Raw genomic sequence first — 16378 nt, forward strand, 5'->3', positions numbered from 1 at the left:
CAGTAATTCTGCCTTCTATAAAAGACTGGGTAATTCCATTTGGGGAATCCTAATTGTTGCTAATATCTCATTAGAAATTTTACCCAAAAGCTGACAAAAGTGTACTCCAGCTGTCTTTTGGCTTCTGTCTCCAGCTGCTTCCTAGAAAACTTATAGTGAACTGGTTGAATTCATTTAGCTACAGAAGTAATGAATATAATTTTTTAAACCACCAAGTTTCCCTGCTCTATTTATTCTCTGTTAAAAGCTCTAGTCACAAAACCAAATTCTTTTATGAAACCTGTCTCTGGTATTACTTGATGTGGCCCTTTTGCAAGGGAAGGACAAAAGCTCTGGGCTTCAAGTCCTGGATAGCTTCTTTACAGCTTTTCTCCTATAGGAACAAAAGAGCATTGTGTTTTCCATAAATCAAAGATTTCTGCCTCCTCTGAGCACATAGATCAGGTTGCACCGCTTGGGTTATTATGTGATAGAACATTCAAATTTGGGTGCTTTGAAACAGAGGATGAAGGAAGAACCTGGACAATCCATGGGGTGTTGTTCTTTGGAGTGACACATAAACCAGGGATGGCACAAACTGGGACAGGAAGTGAAGGATAAATCACACAAAGAATGCCAACCAAACAGGGTGTCTGGTGAGGACAACCAACCTGGCTCAGATACGTGCCTACAATGTCATGCAAGAAATGTCTGCATGATGGGTACACGATAAGAGCCTTCATGAAGTACCTTTCCAGAACTAAACTTGGGGGTCAAACACCTGACTCTCATGAGTAAAGGTAAAGACTTAGCCCCCCAGTCCAGATTGTTTTATAGTCTAGGCCTTACTGCCTTAACAACTTCAATTTTTTACAGGGAGAAATCAAATGGTAACTAGATAGAGCTCTCTCAGGGAAAAAGGCAAGAAAATGATGGAAGTACTATATACTATCTTGATGAGTCGTCCAACTCTGTCCCCACTTAAAAAACTAGTTTTAATACTAAAATAATTATGAACAAAATAATATGATTTGCTTCAAGGGCTTCCCTGGTGGCGCAGTGGTTGAGACTCTGCCTGTCAATGCAGGGGACACGGGTTCGTGCCCTGGTCCAGGAAGATCCCACATGCCGCGGAGCAGCTGGGCCCGTGAGCCATGGCCGCTGAGCCTGCGCATCCGGAGCCTGTGCTCCTCAATGGGAGAGGCCGCAACAGTGAGAGGCCCACGTACCGCAAAATAATAATAATAATAATAATATGATTTGCTTCAAAATAATCCAGTTGAGGATGGGAGGGGAGTGGGTGGTAAAGATGAAACTGGATTGGCCATGTGTTGATAACTGCTGAAGTTGGGTGATGGACACATGGGGTTCATTATACTATGATCTCTATTTTTGCATGTATTTGAAAACTCCCATAATAAAAAGGGGGAAAAACTACTAAACTATTGTTTATCTGAGGGGAAAACAAGCCACTAGGCTTTTTAAGCTCTTTTCTCCCACCCCCAAAGTCCCAAATTAATCTCATAGTAATAAAGTGGAAGCAATACAAAAAAATCCACTTATTTATTTACAGAACTTCACATAAAACACACCACTATCTCTACTATTTATATAAAAACACACACACAAATATTTGCTCAAGGTTAAAAAACCACCTACATGCATGGCTTTCAATGAACTTGTCATGTTCCACTGGCCCCACTATCCTTGCAAATCGCCTCATTGTTTCATAAAGGTCTTGGACTTCCTTGGGATACCGCCGTTCCATTACTACAGAGAAAGTAAAGAATATAAAGATCTCTAAGTTTTCTGCATTTTTTTTTTACAAGAAGTAAAATGGAAGAACATTATTCCTAACCTCATATGACTAACTTACCAATGACAGGAAGCAAACTGGAAAGCTAAGAACGCAGCACACTAATCATAATGATAAGAGAATCAGAGTGACTATGACACAGAGAGGTTGTTATCACTGGAGAGCATCTGCACTGCTGAGCACCCTGGAGACCTCCACACCTTGCTGCCTCTTAATCTATACAAGGGCAGGAAGTACTGGCAGTAACGGGAAAGATGATTAGGTCGTGTGTTCTCAGAAACAATGTGGGGCAAAATCTCTGGTATTAACTTCTGCAGAGGGCTTCCCTGGTGGTGCAGTGGTTAAGATCCACCTGCCAATGCAGGGGACACGGGTTCAAGCCCTGGTCCGGGAAGATCCCACATGCTGCGGAGCAACTAAGCCCGTGTGCCACAAGTACTGAGCCCGTGCTCTAGAGCCTGCGAGCCACAACCACTGAGCTCACACGCCACAACTACCGAAGCCCACGCGCCTAGAGCCCGTGCTCGGCAACAAGAGAAGCCACCGCAATGAGAAGCCTGCGCACCGCAACTAACAGTAGCCCCCGCTCGCCACAACTAGAGAAAGCCCGCACGTGGCAACAATGACCCAATGCGGCCAAAAAATAATAAACAAATAAAATAAATTTAAAAAAATAAAAAATAACTTCTGCAGAACAAGGGAAGTGCAGACATACTAATTCATCTAGAAGAGGTAGATTAGCCTGGAAAAAGTGTGATCTCCTGCACGCTCCACCAAAAATAAAAATCTCTGTAACTACATATCCTCAAATGAGGCATTTATTTCTTCACTTTCTACATGGGTCATTTTGCCTTTCTCTAAACTTAATTAGGTACCACAACTTAATGTACTACTAATGAAGTTATATTTTGATAACTATGATGGAAGCGAAGGGTCAAATATGCCATTTGGGATACCCACATGGGTCAGCAACTTTGAGGATCACTACTGACCAAATTTCTAATAAAAAGAGCTATCAGCAAAAAAGATGGGTAGTAAAACCCACCAATAGTAACTGGTAGGTTGGAGTGGCCAGGAACTCTCGAACTGCTACTCAGTCATTTCAATAAAAGTAACTAGGCTAGTTTTGTCCACTCTCAGGCTAAAGATACAGGCTATCACTTATGACAGTTACTTAAATCAAGTCCTCTTTTCAGATGAATCTCTTTCTTTGCAGGAGAAATTCTTGCCCACAAATTCTAGGAGCTGATTTGATGGGCAGCCACAAATTGATTATTTTCACCACCAAACCCCCCGTCCCCCTCTATAGGGATAATACAGAAACATTTGGAGTAAAACTTTTTAATTTGATGAAAAAAACTCCTATGCCTACATATTAAGGTCACATGTACATTCAGTATAATGGCAACTGAAGACCTCTCAAACCACAACGCACATACCACTTCTTTCTTGGAAGCAACAGAGCTTCCTCTCAGCTCTGTATGTAAGAAATACAGTTAAAAGAATAAAGAGGCTAAACTGACCTCTGTCCACCAGCTGAGAACAGAATTTATACAAGAGTCAAGGTCTACTATGTAATGGTTAAAATCAACTGACCTATCGTGGAAAGCCCAGGAATTCAGACAAAGGAACCCACTACTGTGGCTATCAGAATGTGACCAATTATTGTCTACAGAAAGGGCAAGGGAGATCTGACCTTGGGTTATTTTTGCAAACCCACAGCTCTCGATGAGGACGAGGTTAAATAGGCAATACTGCATACTGCTAGAAGGAATATAAATTGATAAAACCATCTTTTAGGAAACAATCTGGCAGCATGTGTTAAGCATTTTTAATAATCATATTCTTCGACCTATTTAATTCCACTTCTGGGAATCTATCTTAAAAAAACAATTCTAAATACAGACAAAGCTCTATTCACAAACAAGTTTACCTTAGCTTTATTTATAATGATTAGAAAAACACTGAAAATAAGCTAAAGATCTAATAATAAAAGACAGGTTAAGCACTTCATTATATATTTATGTATCTATACAACATATTATGTAACTATTAGAAGTGACATCATCAAAACACCATAATGTGTGTAATGGAAAGTGAAAAAGTAAAGGACATATAATGTAAGCTACTTATGACCATGACTCTATTAAATGATACTTAACCCAAGACTGGCTGACCTGAACCCTCCTGGCACAGACTGTCAAACCCTATAAGATTCTATCAATTTAGCATGTGAAGCACAATCATTAGGCACTTTTACAAAAAAAAGTCTTGTGACATATAACTATTATAAACATATATAAATATTGCAATTATTATGATATCATCATTCTTATGTTCTGAACAAACTCTACAGTGTAGAAGAAGAAAAAGTACAGAGACTCTTTCCGCCCAGCATAGGTTATCGCCAAATATTTAAAAGTAAGGTCAAAGTTAGCAATCATTTAAAAATCATAGGTTTATTTCATCATCATACAATGCTAATGTCTTTTCTGGTTTGTTTGCCCCGACCATGCAAAATAAAGCTATCATTTTCTGTTAATTTTTTTCCATAAAAATATTTTCACAACCTGATGGTCAAAGTTATTTTATGTTTAACATATAATTCCAAAACACAACCCTACCCAGTTCCAGAAAATGATCCATTGATATTCATGCTTTAATTACTATACTAATTTAAAAAAAAAGAATTCTCATGCTAGTGTTATTGACCATATATTAATGGCTTGTAACTCTTACGACGCAACAGAATTGCCCTGAAGACTTTAAAAAAATACAGATGCTGTAGTTCTACCTCCAGAGATTCTGACTTAATTAGTCTGAGGTGACTGTCAGGCATCAGAATTTTTTTTTTTTGCGGTACGCGGGACTCTCACTGCTGTGGCCTCTCCCGCTGCGGAGCACAGGCTCCGGACGCGCAGGCTCAGTGGCCATGGCTCACGGGCCCAGCCGCTCCGCGGCATGTGGGATCTTCCCGGACTGGGGCACTAACCTGTGTCCCCTGCATCGGCAGGCGGACTCTCAACCACTGCGCCACCAGGGAAGCCCCAGGGATCAGAATTTTTTAAAGATTCCTAGGTGATGCTAATATGCAACTTTGATTGAGAACTACTGTCATAAATGATTTGTTTAAAACTATTCAATAATATTGGGAGAAATTTTAAAGTAAGGAAAACTAATACTTACACTGAAACTTTCTAAGGTTGATTAATCCATGGTCTCTTATAATTCTAGAATGAAAAACATATATATGATAATCAGTTTCACATTTAACAATGTTTTCCACACACAGCTTTCATTAGACATCCTAAACACTGCAAGGGGGAATCTTGAGGTCCAGAGAAGTCATTCCCCACAAAGTTCTGCAGGTCAGTAAGTCTCTAGCACAATTTTAGGCTCTCAAGCGTCATATATTTTTCCTCTCCTTGGGCACTGCAGATTCTCAATAACTATCTGCTGGATGAATGAACAGATCAATAAGCACTCAAATAGTGAAAAACACGTCTGTAACTTAGATGAAACAGAAGGGAATCTGTGTCCATATCATAAAAATCATCTATTCAGCTTAGGGAAATGATAATTGAGAACAGCCGTTTAAGGGAAATCTGTGATCACACACTCAACATTTACAACTGTACATTCACAGAATGCCTTGAAGCTATTTGAAATAAATCTTGTGCATGTTTAATGGAAGGTCATCATAAAACAGAAGATCTAATAGCGACCTCAACTACTGAGTTCTACAGCACTGTCTAGTTCTAATTCCATGTTTTAAGAGAAACAGAATTTAGGTAAACCATGCAGAGTTACGTGTCTGGAACCTCTGATTTATACCGGAGGTATTCATGACTAGCAATGAAACTTCTCACAAGAACAGCTGGGTAATCTTCTTCAGCGCTTCTTGGAAGCTAACTCCAGACACGCAGAGAGTAAGCTCTACTTCAGATCATGTCTTGGTCCCTCCAGAGTGCCTCCCAAGTCCCATTCCTTTTTCTTGTTGTGATGCCACTGTATCTCTAGTTATTAACACCATGGTAACATGCCTACACATACATACACATCCTCCGCATACCCTTCTCTGAACTGTTAAAGTCTCTGTAATCCAATAGGGGTTTGGGATCCATAATTTCTCAGCCTCAATGTATGTTTTTTGTTCTGTTGCAAAGAGAAGGAATAACCAAGAGTGACTGAAACTTGTTCATAATTTCTTTGAAATCCTTGTATATAAAAGACTTCTCATAAAAACTGAGCAGTTAGAATAGAGCATTATTAAGTGTAACAACTTAATAATATCTTGAATTTTTCTTGTTCCTTTTTTCCTTAAAACACCGTGTCCATATTATTCATTGGTCACCAAAACATCAAGAAAGGGTAAGGAAGGAGGAGGTTAAAAAGCAAGAAAAGGAGAGGTATTATTATCTCCTTTTAACAGATGGAAAAATTGAGATCCAAGGAGGTTAAGTGTATTCCTCAAGGTCCTAAGATGAGCCACAAGTGGAACTTGCTCTTATGGGCTATATGTGGTCAATAGTCCAAAGCCAAAAGAAGGCAGGATGGTTTTCTAGACTTACTTTTTTCGTCTTTGTCTCTCCTTTAACCTGGAATGATAGATATCTACTACAGCCATCTTCAGAGCTATAAACAAACAAACAAACAAACCCTTACATATAAATAAAGCCAAGACAAGAAGAAATCTTTTGCCCAAGCTGTCCTAAACTTTCAACCTCATACTGCTAACTATTCCACACGCACTGGTCTAGGAAATCTGTCTCTTGGAAACAAAAATACCCTAGGATAGTGAATTTCTGTATCAGTAAATTACAGTAAAGTTCTTTTTTCCTAAGTATATGTTTATATGGGATTACGCTATAGATAACAATTTCTGCTTTTTCCTGAACATCTCTTTTGACCATGCTTTCCTATGTATATTATTAGCTTTCATAAAACAGTTCAACAAGGAGTCTGAACTTTAGTAACACATGGACTAGAAATTACATCTGTCAGAGTTTCAGATTAGAAGAAAGAAATACCAAAATCTAGCATGCTGAGCTATGAGCAGATGCACTACATCTGTATATAACTTCAATCACTGGGAAATGACCAGGAATACTTTATCCAGGCCATTCTCCCTTGGGTCTGAGATAAAAATAACATAAATTCTAGCTGGATGACCTGAAGAGATGAATGACCGCAATACTTTTTAAACTTTAAGTATTAAAAAAAAAGTATTAACTATCATGGATCTTTTGTTCATTTCTAACAAGTTCAAAAATTTAAACAACATTGCTTCATTTTTCCTCATAACTGCCCACAAACTAAAAATAATTCAATAATATCAGGTCCAAGATTTAAGGCAATGGTTTTCAAACATTTTTTCAGGTTGCAGAACTCCTTCTATAAATGAACTCTTTCTTGATTTACATGTGTTCCATACAGAAGCATAGGTACCACAGAATGCCCCATACCCTGCCAGTGTTTCCTAGTAAATGCTGGGGAATGATAGGCTCTAGAACGCTGTGCTGGTGGAGATGCGCTTTACATAACTATGTGGTGGGAGAGGAAGGAGGCATGGGGAGAAGAGGAACTGTCTCTGACATGCAGTACAACCAAGTACGAGTTTTATAGTGGACTCTACCTTTACTTCTTATGAGAAAGAGAAATTAGGACGTCAACAGTTCAAGGCAGAAAGAGAAGCAAATAAAATAGCTAAGTAAATAGTTAACATCCACTGAGTATTTCTCATGTTCCAGGATCTTTAGGTGCCTTATCTCGTTTATCTACTCAATAATAAGATGAGTTCAACATGAAAGAAACTACCTGAAGATCCAGTGGAAGTTAGTGCTAATTTTGACAAAAGATTTCGGTAATTTTTCTAAGACACTAACTTATCATGTTGTTTCTTGAGATTTGTGTGGGAATGACTTAATTAAACAGAAAAAAAACTGAAGAGACTGTGTTACAGAAAAACTCTATAAATAAATCCTGCTGATAAATGGTTCTGGTGCTTGATCATTTCAGTAGTTTAAACTTGTACAACTGGCCCTGGAGAACAAAGGGAAGGAAGGGAACACAGAGAAACAAATGGGAGAACTGGAATTCTCCCAGAGAAAAATTCACAGTTGAAGCTCTCCCTTGTCTTTATGAAGCACACTCCGATAGCAGCAACTGATTATAAGATCTTAACTGCACGAATAACCCAGGGAGGACCACAGCACAGCAGGCAGAACAGAAATGAGAGGGAGACGCTGAAAGAATGAGAATCACAGGTTCATATTCTACTTAAAGTGAGTGGAGGGTCTAGTAAAGCAGGCAAAGACCGAGAGCTCCTTAGAAACAAACAAACCCAAAGCACCCATAACCTCTCCACCGATGCCAGGCCTCTGAAATCTCAGTTTCGGGGGATGACTAGTCTCCCTGTGACCACACTGGGGACTGATAACAAAGTTTCCAAACGGCTGGCCTTAAAATATTTCAAGAAGTGGGCAGAAGTCAGAGGCAGCTCCTTCCCACTGCAGTGTATTTCTAACATTGTTCAAAATAGCTGGCAACATGTTTCTGTTTTCCTGACAGAAGGCACCTACTGCTTGCTTGGCAAGAAAACCTACTCAGAGGCCTTAACTACAGGGAAGCCAATCAAAAGCCCTACTGCAAGCGCACAAGCACAAACCTGTGACTCAGGTATTCCCCAGAAGCAAAGCTTTTTAAAAGTCATTTCCCCCCGAAGATTTTGGCCGAGATGTACGCAAGTAGTGCTATGAAGGAAAGCCAACCAAGTGACCTAATGGTTGAAGTCAGCAACTAGGAAGCCTTAGCCAAGTCACTTCACTCCTTTGTGCATTTCTCTGAAAGTAGAATGGGAAAATATCGATTTCCACTTCTCAGAAATGTGGTTAAGCTATAGAAGATAAAAAATGTGAAATCTAAAAAGAAAAAAAAAAAAGGTTCAAGGTTGTAGAGACATTAAGTATAGCACAGTATTAAGAGCGTAGACTCAAGATGGCCCTGCCACTTGCAGGTTACCTCTTGACCTCAGGCAAGTTACTTGAGATTTCTACTCCTCAATTCTCCCATCTATAAAATGGGGGTAATAGTAATAACACCTAACCCAGAGAGTTTTGTGAGGATTAAATGAGTTCATGTGTGTCAAGGACTTAAATGGTACCTGGCAAACAGTAAGTGCTATACGTATTAGCTATTATTATTAATAGCATTCATGTCTAAAAAGTCCTAAACATGAAGCAGCCAAATCACCATCAAGGGAAGGGCACTGCCAATAGGTAGGTAATAGGCACAGTGACCAGGCTGGACCTCTGACTGACTAATTGTTAAAGGCTCTAAAGGCTGACAATACGGACCAAAGAAAGAAAATTTGGGGGGAAAAAGTGGGGGAGTATCCACATCTGGCCAAGAAATTTTACTGAAATTGGCTTTCCAAATAGAAGGAGAGTAAACTGCTCTAATGTGCAACCCTGAGAAGTGCTGAAAACACAGGCCCAGTGCAGAGGAAGGAGCTCTTGATGCCTCTTGCTTGCCTGGGTTATGGGCCAGCAATGATTAGAAGATGCTGCACGCAGGGCTTAGCACCTGTGAAACTCTGAGAAAGAAGAGTCCACAAATTTAGGAGAGATTTCCCCAAATGAAAGCAGATGGAGAGCGATGTCCCCTAAGGAAAAGGAAACTATGCTGTGTGTCTGCACTGACATCACACAACATGCCACAGGGAGCGCCGAGTTATGTCTTTTGCATCTCTCTCTCTGGACCAATAATTTCTGCTTATTTCAATAAAATACGAGGAGGTGTCATTTAGGGATCTCAGAACCTCCTTATTTTCTTCCTTAGACACTACTTCACATGCAATATCTTTTGGGGGCTCATTCTGAAAGACTTCTGGTATGGTGGAATGTAATTACATGTCCCTCCATTGTGTCCCAGGCCTCTATAATGGACCATTTAAACCCCCTTTATTAGACAAATTCCGTGAATCACAGCAAAAGTCTTGGGTGAGGAAAAGAGCTTCCTGGCATCACCCAATTTTCTAGATGTAGTCTTTGTAAGGGATGGGATACAAAGCCCAGCCAAACAGTTTACTTCCTTCTAGTAGTTGTAAGTGAGGAAACGTAAAAGGAATGTTATTAATGCTCAGTAATATTAGGAGTATAATGGTATAATGGAATGGCAATAACACCAATCTGAATTATGTACCACGTTTCATTGGAGACATTCACCCTGACTAATCAGCATCATCTGTTCTTTGCTGGCCAGGGACACAAAGAAACAGCATGCAAATTTCCAAGGACTTGCCCAAGATCACAGTGACTCAGAAGCAAGCCTGAGGTTGAATCACTGTCCTGATGTGCACAAAATATGTGCCCCTCTTTCTGTTCTAGGTGTGCATAGAAAGCTCCTTCTCATTCCCTCCTAGTTTCCTTGGGCTCCTAGTCCCCTTCACTGAGAGTTCCAGGAGAAACTGCTGGAACAATATGTGCCCAACTGGACAGTGGGTCATACTGCCAAAGGAGCTAATATGAGAACTTAGAACCATAAACAAAGCATCCCTTTGTGGCACCAGCAAGTCTTCCCTTTGATCTCCAGTCCTGCCAAACCTCTTTATGACGCTATCACCTTTTAAAAAGCACCCATCTAAACATCTTACAGTTCACTACTAGACAGGGAGGGAAAGGAGAGGCAGGGATTATTATTATATAAGCGCTGTTAAAACTACTTATGGGGCTTCCCTGGTGGCACAGTGGTTGAGAGTCTGCCTGCCAGTTCAGGGGATGCGGGTTTGAGCCCTGGTCTGGGAGAATCCCACATGCCGCAGAGCAACCAGGCCTGTGAGCCACAACTACTGAGCCTGCGCGTCTGGAGCCTGTGCTCCGCAATAAGAGAGGCCGCGATAGTGAGAGGCCCGCGCACCACGATGAAGAGTGGCCCCCGCTCGCCGCAGCTAGAGAAAGCCCTCGCACAGAAACAAAGACCCAACATAGCCAAAAATAATAAATAAATAAATTAATTAATTAAAAAAACAAAAAAACAAAAACTACTTATATATAACAATCAATAACTGATTCTTAGTTCAAATGAATTAGAATCAAATAACTTAAAAGGCTGTAGAAACTGTAGAAAGAACACAAATAACTAAAGTATGTTATAGGTTTGAAATGCTAACTGAAATAAAACTTGCTAATCAATTGCTTCTTTTTGATTTTTTTCCCTTTTGCCCTCACTTAATTACAGAAGGGACCATAAGTGTACCAGCAGAAATTGCAAATCATGCTTCCACAAAGGATGAAGAGTGAAATTAAATACCAACCATTACTACAGTTTTCTTAATAATGTTGAGGCTTAAGAATGAAGACCTTGGATTAGGGCCTGGAGAAGTGATTCAGCAAGTCCCTTACATAGTTGAGCCATGACTGACATAAGAGATTTTGACTTTCAAAAGTTCAGTACTTTTGAATACTATCTAAAAGAATGATATTTATGAAACTGCTTTTTTGTATTCTGGATAAGAAAGATATAAGCCAGGAAACAATACCATTTTAATTAAAGCTGGTGTGTATGATGAGGAATACTGAATGGCAACCTGCACACTGCCTTCAAGAGAATGACACACGAGGTGAGAATAGACAATAACGTGAATTATCAGGGTTGAAAAGCAGAGATTGACATGGAAGACTGAACAAACACAATGGCTCTAGTGAATGCTAAAGCAGTTTGCTTTAAAGCTTTCCTCTTTTAGTTCAATCTACGTCACTTTGACTTTCCTTAAAGTTGTGTGGGAGAAGAGAAATGAAATTTTGCAAAGAAAAAAACTGCTCAAGAAATATGTAGAGAAAAAACTCTAAAGGTAAAATTTTTATGAGGACTCTTTCTTGGTCCCAGATCTGATGTAACAAATATCTAGTCAGCTCTTCTGCGGAGAGAAGAATAAAACTCCCCTTCAAGTGACAGAGGACCAGTTAATGCAACATGAAAACTTGATTTAAAATGCAACAAGGATTCTAACTTGCCTTTCCTACCTGGGATATACATTTAAGAAAAGCAATGAAGATGTTGTTTAGGAAATACAGAATCCAAAGGAGCATTATTCACCTACTGCATCACCCTCAATTCTGGGCTGAAATGAAACAGAAGATTGGGGATTATTTTAAATATGTAGTTCACTGAAAATGGAAAGAAGGAAAAAAAGACATTCACTGAAAGTCTAACCATCCACTTTTGAAAGCCCTGTTGGCATTAGCCATTTACGTTATAACAAAAGAGTTGACATAAATCCTTAGAGGGTTAATCTTAGATGAGAATTCAGAAGTGCTAAAAATTCAACAGTTCTGAGAAACACGAGATTTCCAATCTTGGTCTAAAAACTCTTGAACTTCCATTCTTTTCCCCTGCTATGGGAAATTTTGCATAACAAATTATAGTGAACATCTAGTATCAGCAGTTGTTATTGAAGTCCCAAGGTCTTCACCCTGATTCCCTTTCTTTTAAGGAGGCAGTGAGGGCCATTTAACCAATTACCTCAGTGTAGGCTTATCTCAGCCAAAAGAAAGCTTACACAGTCCAAGGGATGGGATATTCCCAACTACCCTTATGTGATCAACATTCTCACCACCATCACAAATGATCTTTCTCATTATGGTCAAATCCCAGCAACAGGGTAAGTTCAGCAACTTAACCACTGTAATTTGGGTCCCATAAGGGGCAGGAGACATGTTTTATTCATTCTTATATTTCTAGCACCCAATACAGTGTCATCACAGTTTGCAATCAATAAAAACACTGGCTGTAATAAAATGTTACCGTGTAAAATGTCCGAGTCATCTTCAACAAAATCAATGTCTCTCAAGTCCCACTCTGCATAATTGTCAAACTCCTGTTTGGGGAAAAAAAATTCCCATCTAAAATCCATCAGCTTTGAGTAATGCCTTTACAGGAGCCATGCTTTAGAAGCAAATACATAAACAAACACTTGCTAAAAAGTACTGAATGGAGTACAAGGCCAGGACAACTGTCATAAGTAAATAAGTCATGGGAGAAAACTGAGAGGCTTTCAGGCAGCAGTGACAGCAAAAAATGAGAAAGTTATGAGTCCAGGAATAAAGCCAAACATATTGTTCTAAAAACTAAAAGTAGTCTGTTCATGAAATCTAACTAAAGAAAACTTAACTCCTACTAGCCCTTCGAGCATTGGGTTGGCCAGAAAGTTTGTTTGGGTTTTTCTGTAAGATGTTATGGAAAAACCCAAACGAACTTTTTGGCCTAACCAATATTTAGGTAAGAAAATTGCCTGCATTAATTCATCTACCTTTTTACCACCATCTAGGGCTCTATTTATCCCATAATATTGCTTACCTAGCTCAGTGGGTAGATTTGTTCATGTTCTATTCAATGACTACAATCTGTAGGGGTAGTGTCTCTGAGGTAGCTCTACAATTGCAGCTGCCATGAACAAAATGCTGACCTGGGTGTGGCTAGCAAAATTGTCTGTAGTTTGCTGAACTTTAATTACCTCCACGAGTACTATAATTGCGGATTAGGTGATAAATCAAGAGACTTCTGACTACATTCACATGGCTTTTAACTCCAGGGCTGAATGAAGAACATGTAGTTTTTATACACATTCATCATTCTTTAAAAACTTGTGAATATAGTATAGAGGTCAGCAAACTACAGCCTATAGACCAAATGCAGCCCACTGCCTATTTCTGTAAATAGTTTTACTGGAGCACAGGCCTGCTCATTTGTTTACTATTATCTATGCTGCTTTTGCATAATAATGGCAAAGTTTAGTTCCAACAGAGAATTTATGGTCTACAAAATCTAGAATATTTACTATCTGGACCTTAATAGAAAGTTTGCCAACCCCCGATACAGTACAACCTCGAAACCCCCTAGATGTGGAGTGAAACTTCAGAAATAGGTTTTTGGGGCTTCCCTGGTGGTGCAGTGATTAAGAATCTGTCTGCCAATGCAAGGGACACGGGTTCGAGCCCTGGTCTGGGAAGATCCCACATGCTGCGGAGCAACTAAGCCCATGCACCACAACTACTGAGCCCGCGTGCCACAACTACTGAAGCCCAGGCACCTAGAGCCCGTGCTCTGCAACAGGAGAAGCCACTGCAATGAGAAGCCCGCGCACTGCAACGAAGAGTAGCCCCCGCTCCCCGCAACTAGAGAAAGCCCGCGCGCAGCAACGAAGACCCAATGCAGCCAAAAATAAAAATAAATAAAATAAAATAATTTAAAAGAAATAAGTTTTTGCTCTGAAGAACTTTTACCTTTCTAAAAGAAATATTTACAAATGAGAAAAAGGCACTCAAATGGAGAAAATGTGGCTCCACAAGTTACAGTGCTATGAAAATCTCTTTTTAGTGGTATGGAACCTATAGGTAAGAGAGATAGCCTCATCCTAAACAAAAACAAGTTTCTCTTACCTCAATGAAATCTGCTCGAGCTGGCATGTATCCCGCCATGTCCCGAGAAAGCAAGGAGTCAAAGGTAGGTCGGGGAGGGTCATCTGTAGCTGAAAGAATTTAGTTTTTCTTAGTTACTTAATAAGATACTAGCATAAAAAAGTGACACAAAGCAAGTCCTAATTTAGACTCTGAAATATTTTTGTTTGGAAAAAGACAGCGTCTGAGAGGATAAATAAAATGCAAGAGATTTTTATAAAGAAAAAGTAAAGAAAGATAAAGTATTAATGGAAACAAATTGATTTCTTGAAAAGGAAACTAAGACTTAGGGAATCCTCTAAGTAAATACAGAAATTCCCTCTTATTTTTGCTTTCCTAATATGAAAGAAAATCAAGGATCTTTTCTTCAGTATTACAGAACTTAAGTATTTACCCTGTCTGCTTCAGCTCCCTTACCCCTTAGGACCAATCTCAATTTACAAATCCCATCCAACTGACAGGCAAAAAACCCCACTGGATTTGGAGTAAGCCAGAATTGAGTCCAGGCTCTACTGTAACATCCACTAGTCCCATGACCTTGTACAAATTATTTAACCTTTCTGAATCTCAGTTTCCTTGTGTGCAAAACAAAAGCACTTGCTCTGCCTGTCTCACTGGGTTGCCATGAAGAAGAAATGGTCGAAGGCATTTGAGAACAAAGTGCTAACATCCAAAGGGCTATCCAAATAGGAGGTATCATCAGGTTTTGAGTTAGTCACCTATGAAACTGTTTCCAGAGAGTATGAGGAAAGAGGCGGGGAAAGAAAAACATTCATATTTCATTACTCGTGCTCTGGGAGTCATTCAGCAAAGATGTCCATTTATAATTCATCATGGGTTTGGTTACGTTTTGTTAGAAGACCCATGAGTCCCTAAGTCACATAAGATTTAAAAAAAAGAAAACGATGGGCTTCCCTGGTGGCGCAGTGGTTGAGAGTCCACCTGCCAACGCAGGGGATATGGGTTCATGCCCTGGTCCGGGAGGATCCCACATGCCGCGGAGCGGCTGGGCCCGTGAGCCATGGCCGCTGAGCCTGCGCGTCCAGAGCCTGTGCTCCACAACGGAAGAGGCCCGCATACCGCAAAAAAAAAAAAATAAATTAATTAAAAATAAAATAAAATTTAAAAAAAGACAACGAAAAGTTTGCTATTATTACCACAACCAAGTGGACAAAAATAACAAATTGCTTCTTGGACTTAACACTGAGATGATTAATTATAATAAGCTAAATACTGAACTCTCTTACTGATACAGGGAGGTACTTACAGTGAAATGGAATGGCTGTGTCAGCAGTTTTTGCCTCCTCTGCTTGCTTCAGGTTCAGCAGGGTAGATGCAAATAGAGGGTTATTGATGAAATGCTTCATGTAGTGCTTCTCACACTCCTCCTTGGTCTTGGTGCACATTTGATTGGCTACATCCTGCCTAGAGTGTGGAAAAAGAGAGAAGGAAGTAGTGCTTTCATTTATACATAATGGTCAAAGCATGGTTTGTTCTTTCCATATTTTAAGTCCTACCTATATAATGCCTGGAACTTGACACCTCCAAATTGATATCAGGGAGCTATCAGCAGAACATTGAGACAAATATAAACATAGTACTAGTGCAATCTGATGTTCCAAATCCTGCTATTCCGAGATACGGAAACAATATTTAAAAAGCCCTTTCCTGGACTTCCCTGGCGGTCCACTGGTTAAGACTCTGCCCTTCCAATGCAGGGGGTGCGGGTTCGATCCCTGATCGGGAAACGGAGATCCCACATGCCTTACGGCATGGCCAAAAAAATAAAAAGCCCTTTCCTTTCTACCAAAAGAAAGGAAGACCACTAGAAAATATGTAAGCTAGGCTCCACCGAAAGAATTGCTATAAATAATAATAAGCCACTTCAGAACATTTAAAATGTACATAAGAGTAGTTTTTTTTTTGTTTGTTTTTGCGGTACGCGGGCCTCTCACTGTTGTGGCCTCTCCCGTTGCGGAGTACAGGCCCAGGACGCGCAGGCTCAGCAGCCATGGCTCACAGGCCCAGCCGCTCCACGGCACGTGGGATCCTCCCGGACCAAGGCAGGAACCCGTGTCCCCTGCATCGGCAGGTGGACTCTCAACCACTGCGCCAGCAGGGAAGCCCC

General features: G+C 40.1%; 1 protein-coding gene across 3 annotated transcripts in view; it reads right to left on the bottom strand.

Annotated features, from left to right (window-relative positions):
- Positions 1-16378, bottom strand: part of TADA2A (transcriptional adaptor 2A) — a 47805-nt gene that overhangs the window by 8357 nt on the left and 23070 nt on the right. For 2 of the 3 annotated variants that reach the window (XM_059996355.1, XM_059996353.1), the window contains 6 exons: positions 15518-15675; positions 14233-14321; positions 12599-12671; positions 6367-6430; positions 4982-5025; positions 1639-1749 (listed from right to left, as the gene is read on the bottom strand). In XM_059996355.1, the coding sequence (XP_059852338.1) occupies positions 1639-1749; positions 4982-5025; positions 6367-6430; positions 12599-12671; positions 14233-14321; positions 15518-15675 (539 nt within the window). The remainder of the gene's footprint in view (positions 1-1638; positions 1750-4981; positions 5026-6366; positions 6431-12598; positions 12672-14232; positions 14322-15517; positions 15676-16378) is intronic. The other variant, XM_059996354.1, reaches the window with a different exon arrangement.

Source organism: Delphinus delphis, chromosome 19 (genome assembly GCF_949987515.2).
Source record: "Delphinus delphis chromosome 19, mDelDel1.2, whole genome shotgun sequence".
Classification (NCBI taxonomy): domain Eukaryota; kingdom Metazoa; phylum Chordata; class Mammalia; order Artiodactyla; family Delphinidae; genus Delphinus; species Delphinus delphis.